General features: G+C 35.4%; 2 protein-coding genes across 5 annotated transcripts; both read left to right on the top strand.

Annotated features, from left to right (window-relative positions):
* LOC114384935 (pentatricopeptide repeat-containing protein At1g76280) lies at positions 1 to 9,321 on the top strand. Of its 2 annotated transcripts, none has more exons than XM_028344781.1 (13): positions 1 to 259; positions 351 to 393; positions 480 to 667; positions 767 to 874; positions 1,168 to 1,350; positions 3,161 to 3,688; positions 4,215 to 4,307; positions 4,585 to 4,758; positions 5,384 to 5,611; positions 6,578 to 6,721; positions 6,828 to 7,016; positions 8,116 to 8,235; positions 8,680 to 8,810. In XM_028344781.1, exons 1-13 carry the CDS (start codon positions 176 to 178, stop codon positions 8,683 to 8,685), a joined length of 2,088 nt encoding a protein of 695 aa, XP_028200582.1. In that variant the 5' UTR covers positions 1 to 175; the 3' UTR covers positions 8,686 to 8,810. The 2 variants fall into 2 exon arrangements, with proteins under 2 accessions (XP_028200582.1, XP_028200581.1); XM_028344780.1 differs by having other exon boundaries at positions 33 to 259; positions 8,675 to 9,321.
* A 2,420-nt stretch (positions 9,322 to 11,741) lies between these two features.
* LOC114384222 (4-coumarate--CoA ligase-like 5) lies at positions 11,742 to 15,200 on the top strand. 3 transcript variants are annotated; one of them, XR_003660611.1, is made up of 5 exons: positions 11,742 to 13,257; positions 13,959 to 14,104; positions 14,212 to 14,368; positions 14,482 to 14,584; positions 14,835 to 15,200. XR_003660611.1 is itself a non-coding variant. In XM_028343883.1 (5 exons), the coding sequence occupies exons 1-5, from the start codon at positions 12,039 to 12,041 to the stop codon at positions 14,946 to 14,948; spliced, it is 1,650 nt and encodes a 549-aa protein (XP_028199684.1). In that variant the 5' UTR covers positions 11,742 to 12,038; the 3' UTR covers positions 14,949 to 15,200. The 3 variants fall into 3 exon arrangements, 2 of the variants coding, with proteins under 2 accessions (XP_028199684.1, XP_028199685.1); XM_028343883.1 differs by having other exon boundaries at positions 14,301 to 14,368; XM_028343884.1 differs by lacking the exons at positions 14,482 to 14,584; positions 14,835 to 15,200 and having other exon boundaries at positions 14,283 to 14,315.
* Positions 15,201 to 16,539: the final 1,339 nt, after the last annotated feature.

The raw sequence follows: 16,539 nt of genomic DNA, 5'->3' as shown, positions 1-16,539 counted from the left end.
TGAAAATAAACTCTAGCCGAACAAGTCTGGTAACTTTCTCTGAAGGCCCAGGCCCAAGACAAAGGAAGTGGAATGGGAGAAGATGAAATGGAATCAAAGACAGTCATACTCCAGGTGAAGTGAATATGAATATGGATGTGCATTTCCCTTAACAAGTGAAAGTGAAAGTGAAAACATGCATATGTATGGATACAGAGCAAGGGTTTTTCTGCGCTCAATTTCACTTTGTAAATCAAAGTGGCATAATCACCATCTCCATGTCCGTCTATCTCTTTCTCATCTATTTCCTCTATTCTCACTCTTTTTTCTCTTCCCTAACCAAACCAAACGCTTCTTTCCTGTTATTGTAGGGAAGTCTAATCCATTTCTCTCAAAATCTCACCTCCACAGCTGGTATTCACGATTCAATTGCCCTCCAATGACTTTATTGATTATAATTTGTAGGTATAACAATCAATAACTTTCATTTCAAAGTGCAGGTCGTGAATTTACGGAATTTGCAACAGAACCGTCTATGCAGAGGCAAGTTGTGGAGGCACTCCACTCGGGTGACAGAAAGAAGGCTTCAGACTTACTTTCGGATTTTGGTTCCAGAAGCCGCCACTCATTAACAGCTGACCATTTTGTTCACATTTTTGAGTACTGTGCTCGCTCTCCTGATCCTTTGGTATGCTATTTGCTAGATAACCAAATCTCTGTTTATGAGTTATGGTGGAATCTTTTGCAAATGTAAAAAATTTATTCCTTCCCTTTTTTATTTTTGCAGTTTGTTATGGAGATTTTGAGATTCATGGAGTTAAAAGGTGTTAGCATGAACAATATATGCTCATCTCTTATGATGCAGGCCCTTTGTAATGGGGGTTACTTGGAAGAGGTCAACTATTACTTTCATTAGTTTTATACAAAATATAATTGGGTATATTTTTCCCTTACATTCCTTTCCGGATGAGCTAAGGGGATATTACCATTGGTGTTGGATAAATCCATTACATTTTCAGGGATATTTTTAATTTTTTTTTCTGGAAATACAATTTCATACATTGCTACTTTTGTGAGGCATTGAATTGCTTGTCCGGTGGTGTATACGAGGCAGTTATTAGTAAGTCGCTTTCATCTTAGCTGCAAGAATTTTATTTTTCTCCTGTCTACCCGTTGTACTTTGTTCAGGCCTTTGATATCGTTGATTATCTTGGAGGAAGTCAACGTCTCTATCCAGTTCTCCCACTGTACAATAGTCTCTTAAGATCCTGCACAACAATGCAGAATATAATTCAAGCAAGCAGATGTTTGGACTTAATGGAAAAGAAGATGGTAGGGAAGAATGAAGTTACATATATTGAGCTTCTCAAGGTATGCAGACAGAAAGTGCTACTAACATCATTCTATTATTGTGTTTGAAGAGAAAATAATTCACACTATGAGAAAAACTTTGTTTGTGTTTGCCTGTTGAACTTGTTTCATTTGATAGAGCATTAAGTCTGAATGCATTTTATGTGTAGAGATGTGATTCAATGTGAACTGCTTTATCTGGCTAAAATGCATGTTCTTCAGAGTATCAGTTACAACTTACAAAATATGCTAGTTTACACCAGGAGTCCAGTACCAGTTCTTGGCTGGTTTATATTCCAAATTATGACTATATGTTGTTTCACTGGGTCAAATTTAGTTTTTAGAACTATATTTTTCACTTCATTGTTGTGTACACGACAGACTGATAATGTAAGGCTTAGAGATCATTTCAATCCCTTTTCCAACTGTGGCATGAGTTTGCATATTTACCTTACTGCTTAACCAAAGGAAAGCTTATACTTTCCTCAGTTCTAAGAGTAATGATAATTATTAATAGATGGGTGACAAAGCTTTTCTTTCTTGCCATTGACATTTATCATTGACATCAATCATCCCTTGGCAATGAGGAGGGACATACAGATATCTTGACAGTTTGTCATACATTTCAATATTTATTTTATAATTTCTTAGGTCCTGTTTGGGTTTTTTGTAAGTTTCTAGCTTTTGGTTTTCAAACTCAAATTTGAAAACAAAACCTGTTTGGATAAAAGGGGGTTCAAAATAGTTTTTTTAACCAATTTTAACTTATTTTAACTCACTTTTTGGAAACAAAACGAAAAAAAGTTTCTTCGTTCTAGTTTTTAGTTTGTAGAAATTGGCCAGTCCTTTTCAATAGTTTCCTCCACCCTCCTCCTCTCTCTCCTGTTCCCTCTCCGAGTCTGAGTATCCCGTCCTCTCCTTCCTTTCCTCCACCCTGTGTTTGACAGAAGGAAAGGAGGGAGCCAATGACTGAACCAGTGATAACAATGGAGGTTTGGGGTTTAGGTAGTACCATCAACCCACCATAGAGGTACAACAAGTTGGAAGATCTTGATAATCCTCAGCTGCAACCATGTGCAACAGTGCAGTTTGCAAGGGAGCCATGGGATTTTCTCATTATAACTACAGAAAACAGCACATTAGAGGACATTAGAAAACAGCTTCGATGCTGTTTCATGGACAAAAATGCCACATAAAACAGCACATTAGAGGAGCATGGGGGCATTCACATGTTTGTGTTTGACCCAGGTGGATTGAAGGCTATTTTGAGCTGCAGCTGAGGTTGTCTTGATCATTGTTCTTCAACCAGTTGGAATCCCGATGAAACCTTGTTTGCAGCAACCACTGTTATTCACCTTGGTGACAAGGTGAATCTTTAGGGGGTAGAGTATTAATATGTAATCCCCATAGTTAGTTGAATAATTAGAGAGTTAGTTAGTTAGTTAGGGGCTGAGTTAATTAGAGAAACAAGGCATGTTGCCTAAACAAGAAAAGGGGTTGAGAGGGAGATTCTATCTTGTGATTTGAGAGGGAATTCAGATTTTTGTGGGACAGTTCAGGCCTCTCAAAAGTCCTGGGAATCATTTGTACACTTTTCTGTTAATAGAAGTTTTTCTCTCTAATTCTGATCTAGTTTCTATGCAAAACTTCAAGAAAGTGGGCCTATCTATTGCTAACTTTTATGACATCATAAATGCTCTGGACTTAAGTGACAGCACAATATGTGTTAATTTACTCTAGCTATTTTATGAAACCTGTTTTGATGTGTTTGAATGCATTCTCTCTTTGTTTTTCTTATGACAAATATCACTTAACTTACCCTGTTTGTCAGCTTGCAGTTTTGCAGAAAAACTTGCCTGCAGCTCATCTCATTTGGCAGGAGTATATTAAAAACTATAGCATGAGTATCATGGCTCTGGATAGATTCATTTGGTCATTTACAAGGTTAGGAGATTTAGAATCTGCATATAAAATACTACTAGAAATGATTTCATTAGCCACCAGGGGAAACATTCCTATTGCTAGAACAGTTCATGGGAAGGTGTATACTAATAGACTGGACATCCCTGTGCCTTCAAATAAAGGGCCAGGCTCAACCATGTTGGACTTGAAGGAGAACAAAAAATTGGACTATTGTATGCACCCTCCTCTTATGTATATACCTGACAGTATTTCTGCAAGTATAGAGCAACAGATTATTTGCATGGGGAATAAAAAAGCTAAGAGTACTGAATTAGCTGGGCTGAATGGGCAAAAACATCCGCTGCTTAAGAAGGCGTTGAGTCGGTCTTTTGATGATATAATACATGGGTGTGCAAAACAAAAGAATCATATGCTTGCAAGGAAGCTTATGTTACAGGTATATATTCGACTAACCTTGTACATGTTCTTTAATGCTCCATGTGACACAGCTCATGTAGTCATATAGATTAAATTACTTGTTCTCCCAAATTCTGTAATTGTGAAAGGCTATGAATTACAGATACGTCTCCTTTTTGTCTCAACGTCGAACATGTTTCTGACTTGGGCACCAAAACCTTCCTTACACTTGCCAGACATGTGTGAGACATTAGTTGTATTGCTTGTCTATGTCAGTTTGTGCTTCATTGGTGAAAGGTTCTCTACATAGTCATAGTATGTCAAATTTTAATTTTTCAGACTTGAAACCCCCAAGGTTTCAATTATTGAAAGCTTCTGTTAGTTGATTCTCAATAACATATGAATATGAATTTTACTGTGTCCTTATACATCTTCCTTTCTCAATTTTTTAGCATAAATAAATTTCTTGCAGCTATGAAAAAATATGGGAATTTTTAATTTTATCAACTGACTACTTCATTTATATCAATGTATTTTAACATCTTGAAGGACACTTCTCTTTTCAGATGACAAATCTTGGTTTGCAGCCATCCAGACATACATATAATGGCATTATTAAAGTTGTTTCTCATAGAAGCTTTGGGGATGCCATAAGAGTGGTGAGTTCGGTTACAATCACTTTGTTCAGAATCATTTGTTTTTGGTATCTTCTTTTTTTTTTTTAATTTAATTTTTTAGTAGACTGCTATCAATGGGAGTTCTGTCCAGAAATTTCAACCACTTAAGTTTAGGTCAAATAGACCCCCAAATCTAGTGAAATTGGAATCTGAATGTGGGATCTAGTGTGACACAGTTATGTGATCTTGTGTCTGCTGATACTCATGTTGATTACAGAAAACTTTTCTTGGCCTTATATTATTTTCATATAATATGCAGTTGAAAAAGATGCAGCAGAAGAATTTGAAGCCATATGATTCAACTCTAGCGTCACTTTCAATCACTTGCAGCAAAGCACTACAACTAGATTTAGCTGAGGCTTTTCTGAATCAAATTTCTGAATGTCTATATCCAAATCCTTATAATGCTTTGCTAGCATCATGCGATCAACTGGTGAGCTCAAATGTGAAAGTTCAAAACAAAGTTATGCATTTTACCATTTTATTGTTTGCAAGACTAAAATTAGTTTACCTGAAGACTTAATAATATTTTTTAGCAATACTTGTCAAAAATAGAAAATTGGGATGTTTTATCATTTATGTTGAGAGAGGAAGGGTCAGAGAAAACCCCTAAAATATGTGAATGAGTCAGTCCAATGCATGTACTTTTGTATCTTATTATAATTTGTTGTTTTTAATAATATGATTGTACAATACAAGGTAATGTACAATAGTGCTGTAATTATTAAATGTAAACAAAAATGAAATAAGGAAACTGTTCAATTCCTGTACAAATTTATTTTCTAGCACCGATAATAAAATAGGATCCTTTAAACAATGAATGTCTTTTTTTTTTTACTATTGTGGTTGGTTACTGTTTGTTTGGCTTGGACATGTTACAATGGCATGTTAAGTCATTTATTTCGTCAATGGGCTGCAGAGCACCAATTAAGATGAGCAACTGAATTTATAACTGAACTATCTGTACCAAATTCCCCTTTTAAGGTTTGGTTGCTCTAATTCTCTTGCATTGTGGAACTTATAACGGCTTACATTTTATTTATCATAAAAATTTGCAGAATCAACTTGAACGTGCTATTCGAGTGTTTGCCAAGATGGAGCAGAAAAAAGTTTTACCTAATATCAGGACATGCGAGCTTCTGTTTTCGTTATTTGGAGTTGTAAATGGCCATTACGAAGACAGTGATGCGCTGTCAAAGGTGGATGTTGCTAAAAGAATAAATGCTATACAAAAGCATATGGCCAACAATGGCATTCAGCATAGTCACCTTTCAATGAATAAATTAGTAAGTTCAATTCATGTTTCCTTTTTCATGTAACTTAAGAATGAATCAATCTCATGAGGATTTTCTTCTGTTCAAATCTATGAAGAACTTATATATGTGATTGCAAAAAGGGGAGGGGTTCAACTGAGTGGTCAGTAACGTGTCCTGGGGTGCAATTAATGTGTCAAAGAAAAATGTTGTTACTAGAATGTGGATTTGTTAGACCCTCTGTGTGTCATAACCATGCTAATCTTTTTTTCTTATTCTGTTTAGTAATTAAGGAAGATGTAAATCATAGGATTCAAGCTGGCTGGATGAAATGAAGAAATGTTTTTGTTGTTATTTGTGATCAGGAGTAGCTCAAGGTCAAAGGAAAACTTTACTGAACAGCCACATGCTTCGTAGTGCTGAATGGTGGGCAGCAAATACTAGATATGGAAGAATGGATGAGTGACATTCAAGGAATAAAAATTAGATTAGGAATGCACATGTCGGAGAGAAAATTGAACTAGCACTTGTTAGAAAAAAAAAAGACAGAATTTTGCCTTAAATGGTGTAGCCATGTGAGAAGAAGAAATAGGAAGTCTTGATCCTATGGTGGATGGCCTTATAAAATAAACAGAACTAGAGGAAGTTAAGGGATAAATCTTTTAGTGAAATCATTAAGACCTTGATGCAAATGACCTTTTCAAAAATGTGCTTTTTGGTAGAACAGAATGGTGTTATCCATCGACAAATCTGGCCTCATTTAGTATTAGTAGGAAAAGGATTTTGTTGTTGTGTTCAATAATTTCTTCTAGTTTCCTTCCCACATGCACACCCATGTGAGAGCATACTAATGAGAGATCCAACCAAAATACTAATACTATGAGTAAAACCACAATGTTTAAGAGCTCTAAAAGATCACTTGGATTAAGATAGGACAGGAATGGTATATTGTTCATTTACATTGCTTATGACTTAGCCATGTTCTTTGGGTCTTTTCAGATGAGAGCCCTTGGAGAAGAAGGGATGATAAAAGAGTTGATCCAGTATTTACATGTGGCAGAAAATCTTTTCATTTATAGAAACCCTTCATTGGGAACACATATGTACAACACAGTGTTACATTATCTTGTTGAAGCCAAGGAAGTGAGTGACTCATACATCATTACTTTCTCCATTTTGACACCTACTTTGTGAAGTGTGTTATTATGCATGTCTGGCTGGAATATGAGGTTTTCCACTTGATATACAGAGTGACACGGTGATTGCAATTTTCAAGAAGATGAAGTTATGTGGCTGCCACCCTGATTCTGAAACATACAATATAATGATTGACTGTTGTACCATCCTAAAAAGTTACAGATCTGCTTGTTTGCTGCTTTCAATGATGATACGGAAAGGGTTTCATCCAGTGATTTGTACATATAACGCTATCATTGAGGTTCTTCCCATTTTAATCTCTTCTGATAGTCCAGTCCAAATTATTATTATTTTGTCAAAGATTTTGCAATTGTACTTGATTTTTTTGTGAAAATATTAGGAAAGTCTCACATTGGTTAGAGATAAGGCAAAGATAGAATATATAAGTGGGGGACACCCTCACCCCGTAAGCTATCTTTTGGGAGTTAATTAGGCTCAAACCCACATTCTAAGATGGTATTAGAGTCTATCGTAGATCCATTAAACGGGTCATCCATCATAATATCTACTTATCAAACCCAAAAGTATTGGGCGTGAGGGGGTGTATATAGACAAACCCAAGTCCCACATCGGCTAGAAGTAAGGCAAAGATAGAATATATAAGTGAAGGGCAATCCTCACGGTCTCACCTCATGAGCTAGCTTTTGGGTTTGAGTTAGGACCAAACTCACATTCTAAGAGAAAATTGTAAAGTGTGCAGATTTAGTATTTTATAGTAACTTGATGAACTTCCTAATCTCCTTCAACAAATCAAGTAGTCTACCTGTTAGTGATAAATGAAAAATGCATGCATTTGGTGTTAGATGTTTCTACTGGTACATAATTTGCATATTTTTTACATAATTCATGCAGTATTAGTGGTGTTTACCAACTAAAACATGGTGACATTTTGTCTTTTTCTTATAACTTCATACATTGAACATATTAGACGTGATGGAGTTTGAAATACAAATGCACTAAATCTTTGATCATATATGTAATAGCTAAGGCATTGGCTTTAAAAGTAATGGGTAGTGACTACCCTAGGAAAGCATGGGTTTCTTTTGGATCATCCAGATTTGATTCATCTTGACCTTATAACCAATTATACTTCTTATTTTGTCTTGAGAGGGCACTAGTTTACAAGCAAAATGTCCAAATTACATGAATCATGCAGCTGACTTCTGGTCATCATGAAAGTAGGGTTATAACTAATAGTTGTATCCTGTGTCACTCATTGTGCATGTGCTGATATCTTTATTCTTTGTTCATGTGTTGCCATGACATCATCTTACTTACAACTTGTAAATTTATTTTTAGAACTGTGTATCCCAAAGTGATACTGAGCTTGTTTGCATCAGATTTTGTTGGAAGATGAGAACTTTAATGAAGCCCTGAATCTTTTGAAACAAGTCATATTGGATGGCATTCAACCTGATGTACTGCTGTTTAATACAGTTCTTAAAGAAGCATGCTACAAGGTACCTCGCCTTTCATATTAAAATCTTTCTATGTAGAAAGGGGATAAAGGGTAAAAGAAGAATCTGTTTCAAACTCATATATGTTCAAGAGATGAGTAATGTTACACAGCCATACAAAATTGATAGAATTCAGCAAAAAATTGTCTAGATTCCAGGGTGGTTGTGGGATGCCTCAAAGTTTTAGGGACCATTTACCCATCCAAGTGTCAATAACAATGCCAACTCATTTTATACAAAATTATGGCTAATATAATATGTTTTCCTCTAGAAATTGCAGCGTTCTGTTACCATTATGGTTATAGTTTCTGCACACTTAGCTTGCTAGCCCTTGGTACTATAAGGAAAATAAAGTTTCTATCCTGATGAAAAGTCTTATTTGTGCTTTATCCATTTATGATGGAAAATTTAGAATGTGTGCTAATGCCATATAATTTCTTAGGGAAGGATTGATGTAATTGAGTTTATTGTGGAGTGTATGCGCCGAGAGAAAGTTCCCCCAGATACAAGAACATGTGGCTATGTCTTCTCTGCATATGTAGATTCTGGTTTTCACAATACAGCAATTGAAGCATTGCAGGTTTTAAGTTTGCGTATGATGTCTGAAGATGGCAACATACTTAGAGAGAATACAAATTTTGTGAATGAATTCATCCTATCTGAAGATGTGGCTGTTGTTGAGTCACAGATACTTAAATTATTTGAAGATTCTGAAGATGAACTTGCAATTGGGTTGTTGAATTTAAGATGGTGTGCAATAGCTGGGTTCCCAATCTGCAAGTCAGCTGATCAAAGTCTATGGGCTAAAAGACTGGAAGGAATGCAATTGTGAGCCTGAGTCCTACCAAGACACCCAATTAGATACAATTGCTTGATGGTTTTGATGAAGAAATTGTCTTGGGTGAATTTTCTTTAGGGAGACCTCCATGAAAGGGTTGCGGGGTGGGGAGTGGGGTTCAGTAGTGGAGAGACGCAGGCGCTGTATCATATCTTGTGTCAACTGTAGCCATAATTCAGAATAATGTATTATGAAATAAGATTTAACTTTTGTACGCCAAACATGAAATTTGACTTTTTAACTCCCTTCTCGTCGGTCCCTCTCACGCTGATTGCTTGCTCACTCTGGTTGCTCTGCTATATGAAAAGAGTAAAAAAGCGCAGATTTAGGATTTTATAGTAACTTAAAAAAAGAGTTTTGATCATACCCACAAGTTATCTCCTTAGCGTTACACTAACATAACCAAAATAGACATTTTGATTTTAAATTGCTTAATTTTGTAATGAAGAAACAATTGTTTAAACTTAAAAGGAGGAAAAGTCGAAAGGATTAGAAGTGAGTTCTCTGTGTCTGTGAACTTTGAATTGTGAAAATATTTGAAAGAAAGAAACTGTGACATTATGGTGCAACTACAAAGTTATGATTGTTTGTAAAAACACCTCGTTCTCCTATCATGGTTGCAGAGACGAACAAAAAAACATTAATAATTTCATCCTGTTAAAAGATAACATGTGTCCTCCAGTAAACAAATTCAGCTTTCGAGTAACGTTCCCTCAAGCTAGTGCTTAGATATCATATATCAACGTCATTTAACTTTTCTGCTCATGGTCTTACTGTTCAGTATATAAAGAATATTATTAAGTGAGAATTGTATTAAAAATTATGATAAAATATATTAATTATATTTTTAATAAAAAAGAAACTTAACTTTCATTCCCCAGCCTATGCTAGTTGCATTGCATGTTTAATCTCAAACTTGGGTATACCTTTCTTCGGGCTGGTGGTGTTACTATAGAACACGGTAAGGATTGAGTTTAAAGAATGACATCCAAATCTAATTATCCCTATCTTTTTAAACTTCTCTTTTTGGGGGAGGGCTGAGGGGGGAGTTGGGGTTTAAGTGTTTAACAAAATTTTCAAGGGTCATGAATGCAAGCAATCTCTTTTAAAAACAGTTACAGTCCCTAGTTTTGTGTATTTATATTTCTTTCAAATTAAAATAATTAACAACTATTTTGTGTGTTGTAAAATTTAGCAATGTAAGTTAAACAAATTATTTTATAAAAGTTAACTATTCACATAATTTTTGTAGATATCTTTATTTTTAATTTTTGTTCTTTGTAACAGAAAACTCAAAACTATGAATTTTAATGTTTACACATACATAAAAGTTAAATTTTAATCTGTCATTGGCACGGTTAAACAGTGTGACTGCTAATAATGTTACAAAAACATTTTAGTGGTGCAAAGTCATTACAATTTTTTTTGGCCCATGTAAAATTGCTAGGAAATGATGACACATAAAACTTCTTATAGTTCTTTCAAACAAAAAAAAAAACTTCTTATACTAGTTTCACAGTCACAAAAGTTTTTTTTTTTAAGTATGAAGGGAGTTTAGCTTTGTTGGTTGAGTATGATATATGAGTTATTATAAATCTTTTGTTGTATATATTTAATTCTTATGGATAAAAAAAAGTTTTTGCATTGATTTCATATTGTCGAATTTTTTTGTAATAGTATTAATGTCACTCTCAAATACATCACTAATAGTATTAACATCATGAATCAAAACTTAAACTTCTTGTTATAGGTGTCTAGCTCAATTGATCAAATAGGATATGTGAGTTATTGTAAATTTTTTGATATTTTCTTTGATTCATATGGATAAAAAAAAACTTAAATTTTGTATACAAGAACCACAGCTTTTAAAATTTTTTGTACAAGATTTTCATCATATTTATTATTAATCTAAACATAGTCTGACAGACGTCTCTTTCATGACTAACAACACTATTTTATTATATAAAAGTGCATCATTACTTGAAAAATTTTAATTTATTTTGCATTACTTGTCACTTTTCACTTTAAAAAAATAAGCATGGTAAAAGGAGAGAATAACATTATTGTTGTCAAAACATTGGTTCTGTATTTAGCTATGTATTTTTTAAAATAAAAGAGCATTAGCATTTGTCTTTAATACATACATATTAAGCTTTTGATAGGTTATTCGCATACTATGGTTATGCTACATCATTCATGGATATATGGTTCTGTTCTAATTTCTGAATACGTCTAGCTCCCATAGAACTAGCATACCAGAAAATTAAGAAAAAACACTATCTGTTATATGCAAACATACTAATAAATAATTTATTCAAGTGATCTTACGTTTAGTCTCCTTAAATAAAGTCACTTGATCTCCTTGAATAAATTCTTTGTGGGAAAAATATAATTTGAAATTTCACTAAATGATTAAATAAGTTTTTATGGAGATTAGTTCTCAACAAAACTAATAAATATTCCACACTAATATAATGATTAAAAAAATAACAAACATAATTCACTGAGTTGGAATTCGACCAAATGTTCCTTTGAGCACTACAAACCTTTTGTTGTTGTATATATAATAACATGAGTATAAAATGCATAAATGTCAAGCACTATATATTTCACATATAATACGCGTATAAGACTCCAAATCAATAATAGAGTTTGCTACATAAAAATAAAAAGTGTATTATTCTTATACGCATGTTTTATTTTTAATTTCTTTAACAAAAGGGACTAAGGTTGACACCCAAAAGAAAACACAGTCAATGAGAGGGCTGTGAAGGGAGCTCCCCACCGGCCACAGTCCACAGCACATGTTGTACATGTCAAATTTATACAGCCGCTGCTAATTACCTCATATCAGAAATTAATCATAATTAATAATAATCAATATTTCAAACTAAGAAAAAAGAGAGAGTGTGGACGGTGAAATGGAGATATATATCCGGAAGTGTTGTTGGGAAAGTAAAAGATAGATATGATGGAGGAGATAGACCCCAGAAGTGGTTTCTGCAGCTCCAATTCAATCTTCTACAGCAAGCGTAAGCCCCTCCCACTCCCTCCCAACAACGCCTTAGACGTCACCACCTTCATCTCCTCCCGCGCCCACCGCGCCACCACAGCCTTCGTCGACGCCGCCACCGCCCGCCGCCTCACCTACACCCAGCTATGGCGTTCCGTGGAGGGCGTGGCAGCCTCTCTCTCCGTGGACATGGGGATCCGAAAGGGCAACGTGGTCCTCATCCTCTCCCCCAACTCCATCCACTTCCCCGTTGTGTGCCTGGCCGTCATGTCCCTCGGCGCCATCATCACCACCACCAACCCCCTCAACACCACCCGCGAAATCGCCAAGCAGATCGCCGATTCCAAGCCTCTCCTCGCCTTCACGATCTCTGATTTACTCCCCAAAATCACCGCAGCTGCACCCTCTCTACCAATCGTTCTCATGGACAACGACGGCGCCAATAATAACAATAACAATAATAATATCGTGGCCACTCTTGATGAGATGGCGAAGAAGGAACCGGTGGCTCAGCGCGTGAAAGAGCGCGTGGAGCAGGACGACACGGCCACGCTGCTCTACTCCTCCGGCACCACGGGGCCCAGCAAGGGCGTGGTATCGTCCCACCGCAACCTCATAGCAATGGTCCAGATCGTGCTGGGTCGGTTCCACATGGAGGAGAACGAAACCTTCATATGCACGGTCCCCATGTTTCACATATACGGCCTGGTCGCCTTCGCCACGGGGCTTCTGGCTTCCGGCTCCACCATCGTCGTGCTCTCCAAGTTCGAGATGCACGACATGCTCTCCTCGATCGAGAGGTTCCGCGCCACTTACCTCCCGCTCGTGCCGCCCATTCTGGTGGCCATGCTCAACAACGCCGCCGCTATCAAGGGCAAGTACGATATCACGTCGCTGCATTCGGTGCTCTCCGGTGGGGCTCCGTTGAGCAAGGAGGTCATAGAGGGCTTTGTGGCCAAGTATCCCAACGTCACCATCCTTCAGGGTTATGGTTTGACGGAATCCACCGGCGTTGGGGCCTCCACCGACTCCTTGGAGGAGAGTCGAAGGTACGGCACGGCGGGGCTCTTGTCTCCGGCCACCCAGGCTATGATCGTCGATCCTGAATCCGGCCAATCGCTTCCGGTTAACCGCACCGGGGAGCTCTGGCTCAGGGGTCCCACCATCATGAAAGGTAATCACATTCATTGAATATGTTACATCACCGTTTCTTTCTTTCTGGGGAATTATACTTTTTTATATTATTATTTAGTGCGCTGATGATGACAGATAATAAGGACTACTCGTGTATGTAGTATGTGTATCCTTCACAAAAAAAATGTACATTTGACTGTCAAAATGTGCATTAAGCAACTCCACTTGTTTGGTATGCGCCGCGGGTTTATTATCTGTTTCCCCTACCTAGTTATTTAGAAGGGTCAACTGTCCTAACTAATCTGAACATTTATTATTAAAAATATATTTAAACCTTTTCCTCTTTTTCTTTTTAAAAAAAACTATATCATCAGTCGATTGATTGGTTTAGGTTGCTCCAGATTGATGAAAAAATAAACCTTCTATGTGTACGTGTCAATTAAGAGTTATTCAATGCTTTAGCTTCTGCTTTTTCCACTGAATATTCAATGTTTTAGCTACTCCGGAGGTTTTTGTCATTTGGAAACTTAATTTTTTTGGTATTAACCATCATTAATTACTTGATTATTTTAAAACTTAATTATGTATAAAAAAAAGTCCATTTTTGTAATTAAGTGTTTAAAATACTTCAAAATGATAAAAACTTTCAGAACATGAACAAGTTTTAGGTTTAGGCACATAATTGGATGAAATTGTGATTTGCTCATTCCTAGTTAACCTTTGAAAACGTGGGGATGACAGGTTATTTCAGTAACGAAGAAGCAACCACATCAACCCTTGATTCAAAAGGATGGTTAAGAACAGGGGATATTTGTTACATTGACAATGATGGATTCATATTTATTGTGGATCGGTTAAAGGAGCTCATCAAATACAAGGGATATCAGGTAATTACTAAATTACGAATTCTAGCCAGTTACTTAATCCATTATTGACAAAAGGGATATCAGATGTAGTATTTACTATTTAACAACTATAGAGACCTGTTTTATAGAGGAACCAATGGGAAGATAATCGCAACACTAACATACAGTTGGGATACGAATATTGTGAATCCTATTGAAGGTCTTGATGATGTTTTAGGTTCCTCCAGCAGAACTAGAGGCCTTGCTACTGACTCATCCTGCTATTTTAGATGCCGCTGTTATCCCGTAAGTCTTTCAGCAATTTCATCTACCACACCTGATTAATAATGAATATATAGAAGGAGAAGAGCACTTGAATCGGAGCAGTTCTGAGTGGTGAATGTTTTTGTAATGATCAGGTATCCAGATAAGGAAGCTGGGCAGCATCCAATGGCATACGTGGTGAGGAAGGCTGGAAGTAGCTTATCAGAAACTCAAGTTATGGATTTTGTTGCAGGACAGGTTAGTTGGGTTTGGAAACAGTCTTCAACAATGGCGACTTTTTTATATAAATCATAAGATAGTAAAAAAGATTATGAAAAGTATAATTTTCCGCTAATAAAAATATTTTTAAAGTTTCATATTAAATGTTTATAGGATATTGGTTAACATTTAATTATTATTGAATATCTGATTGCTGGAGTTCAACTTTAACGGCTGAACAGTGAACATTATAAAATATTGAACATTCCGTGGGTTACACTTCATACAGGTGGCTCCGTACAAGCGGATTCGAAAAGTGGCATTTATTTCCTCCATACCCAAAAATCCATCTGGCAAAATTCTTCGGAAGGATCTCATCAAACTCGCAACGTCTAAACTCTGAATAGATGAGCTTTTTCGTAATATATTTTTTCTATCGGAGTTGGACAAGTGAGGAAATAATCTTTAGCTCCTTTTTTGCTGTAATTTTCTGGCTTGTTTACTTTTGCTGCTTTCATATTATCTGTTCTTTGTTCAACAGTCTATTGTAATTTGTAGAGAACAAAGTGCTGTGAGTACACCTTATAGGCAATAAAATTGTCTCTTTGTAATTTCTTTTTTCAATTGGAATAACTTCTCTATCAGTTTGTCATCAGACTTGTAGACCAATATTTAAAATAGATTTCTCAAAAAACATAGAATTTGTTGTTGTAGCAAAATGTTTAGATCATGTTTTATTTCTAACTAAATTAATTTTTTTAATCGAATCTAACTTAATTGGTTTAACAAGTATGCATAAATTGTTATAAATTTTTTGACTTTTTTTATTCTGAGAGATAAAAAAAAATATTTTTTTTAGATTGGAACGATTTATAAATTTTTGAAGTTATAAATTATAGTTAGCTATAACACAATTATTTTAGGAATAATTTGTTTACGGTCAATTAACTAAGAATAAATAGAATGATATACTACATTTTACTGGGGGTCCATCTTTAAATATTTTTCTTTAATTCAAACACGCCGCATGATCCATTATTAAATATTGATGTTTCGTGGTACCATTGACTTATTTGAGGAGCAACATATATATTCAGAGAGCTGGCTCAGGAACACTTCAGTCTCCCAACTGACGGTCCAATAACTGTGATGCACCCTTCATGCATGGGATACGTTTTGTCTTTGGAGCTTAATTCACAACGCAGTGCATCTTTTCGCTTAATTTGGATTGGATCTAAGTCCCACTGTCTCTGTCGCTCAGGGTCTAATTCTTTATGCTTCGTAAACGTTACTCGTAATCTAGTCTCTTACCAATGTCCAAATTCCATGTTAACTTATTCAATTTGGCACCATTAATTAGCTGTCCAACTTACATTTTTTTTTCTAATGGACATGTTAAGAAATTGAGTTCATTAGTTAAATTGATTTGTCTGTTGATGTGATTAATTGAAATCGTCATTTAAAAGCTAGAGGTAACAAGGATAAAAACATCTTTTATTATTACGAATTATTTACTTCAGTTTATGTGTTAACTGAACTTATATATTCAGTTTTTATATCCTCGTGCAATGTTAAAGACATTGATTAAAAGAAATGCAATGTTAAAGGCAAGCTTCCGTATCATCTTACAATCTGTTTCTTTTACTCAAAGGTTACGTTTGCCGCCATGTAACCATAATGTACGTGATTGTTTGATTAAAATTTTGAATACTCAAAATTAATTTTTAATTTTACTGCAAGTAAATTTAATTTAAAAAATTATTTTAATATATAGATTTACATTTCAAAAGTAATTTTATTTCATTATTCAAACATAATTATTTCTCCCAAAACTAATTGGAAATATCATTTACCTAGTTTTTACTAAATTGCAATTTATGTACTCTTATAATTCTTAATCCGTGATTTTCATTTTCATTTTTTTTGGGTTTTAATCCATCTATTTTAAAAATATATAATTTTGGTCCAAATTTTAATTTTGCATACATTTATTT

Source organism: Glycine soja, chromosome 14 (genome assembly GCF_004193775.1).
Source record: "Glycine soja cultivar W05 chromosome 14, ASM419377v2, whole genome shotgun sequence".
NCBI lineage: Eukaryota > Viridiplantae > Streptophyta > Magnoliopsida > Fabales > Fabaceae > Glycine > Glycine soja.
The sequence above is the reverse complement of the archived record's forward strand: the minus strand, read 5'-3'. Positions and strand labels throughout refer to the sequence as shown.

Coding starts and splice junctions, on each gene's coding strand:
- LOC114384935 (XM_028344780.1), top strand. CDS start 176: ATGCATATGTATGGATACAGAGCAAGGGTTTTTCTGCGCTCAATTTCA. Junction 668..766: donor CTCGCTCTCCTGATCCTTTG/GTATGCTATTTG, acceptor TTATTTTTGCAG/TTTGTTATGGAGATTTTGAG. Junction 1,351..3,160: donor CATATATTGAGCTTCTCAAG/GTATGCAGACAG, acceptor CCTGTTTGTCAG/CTTGCAGTTTTGCAGAAAAA.
- LOC114384222 (XM_028343883.1), top strand. CDS start 12,039: ATGATGGAGGAGATAGACCCCAGAAGTGGTTTCTGCAGCTCCAATTCA. Junction 13,258..13,958: donor GGGTCCCACCATCATGAAAG/GTAATCACATTC, acceptor TGGGGATGACAG/GTTATTTCAGTAACGAAGAA. Junction 14,369..14,481: donor TTAGATGCCGCTGTTATCCC/GTAAGTCTTTCA, acceptor TGTAATGATCAG/GTATCCAGATAAGGAAGCTG.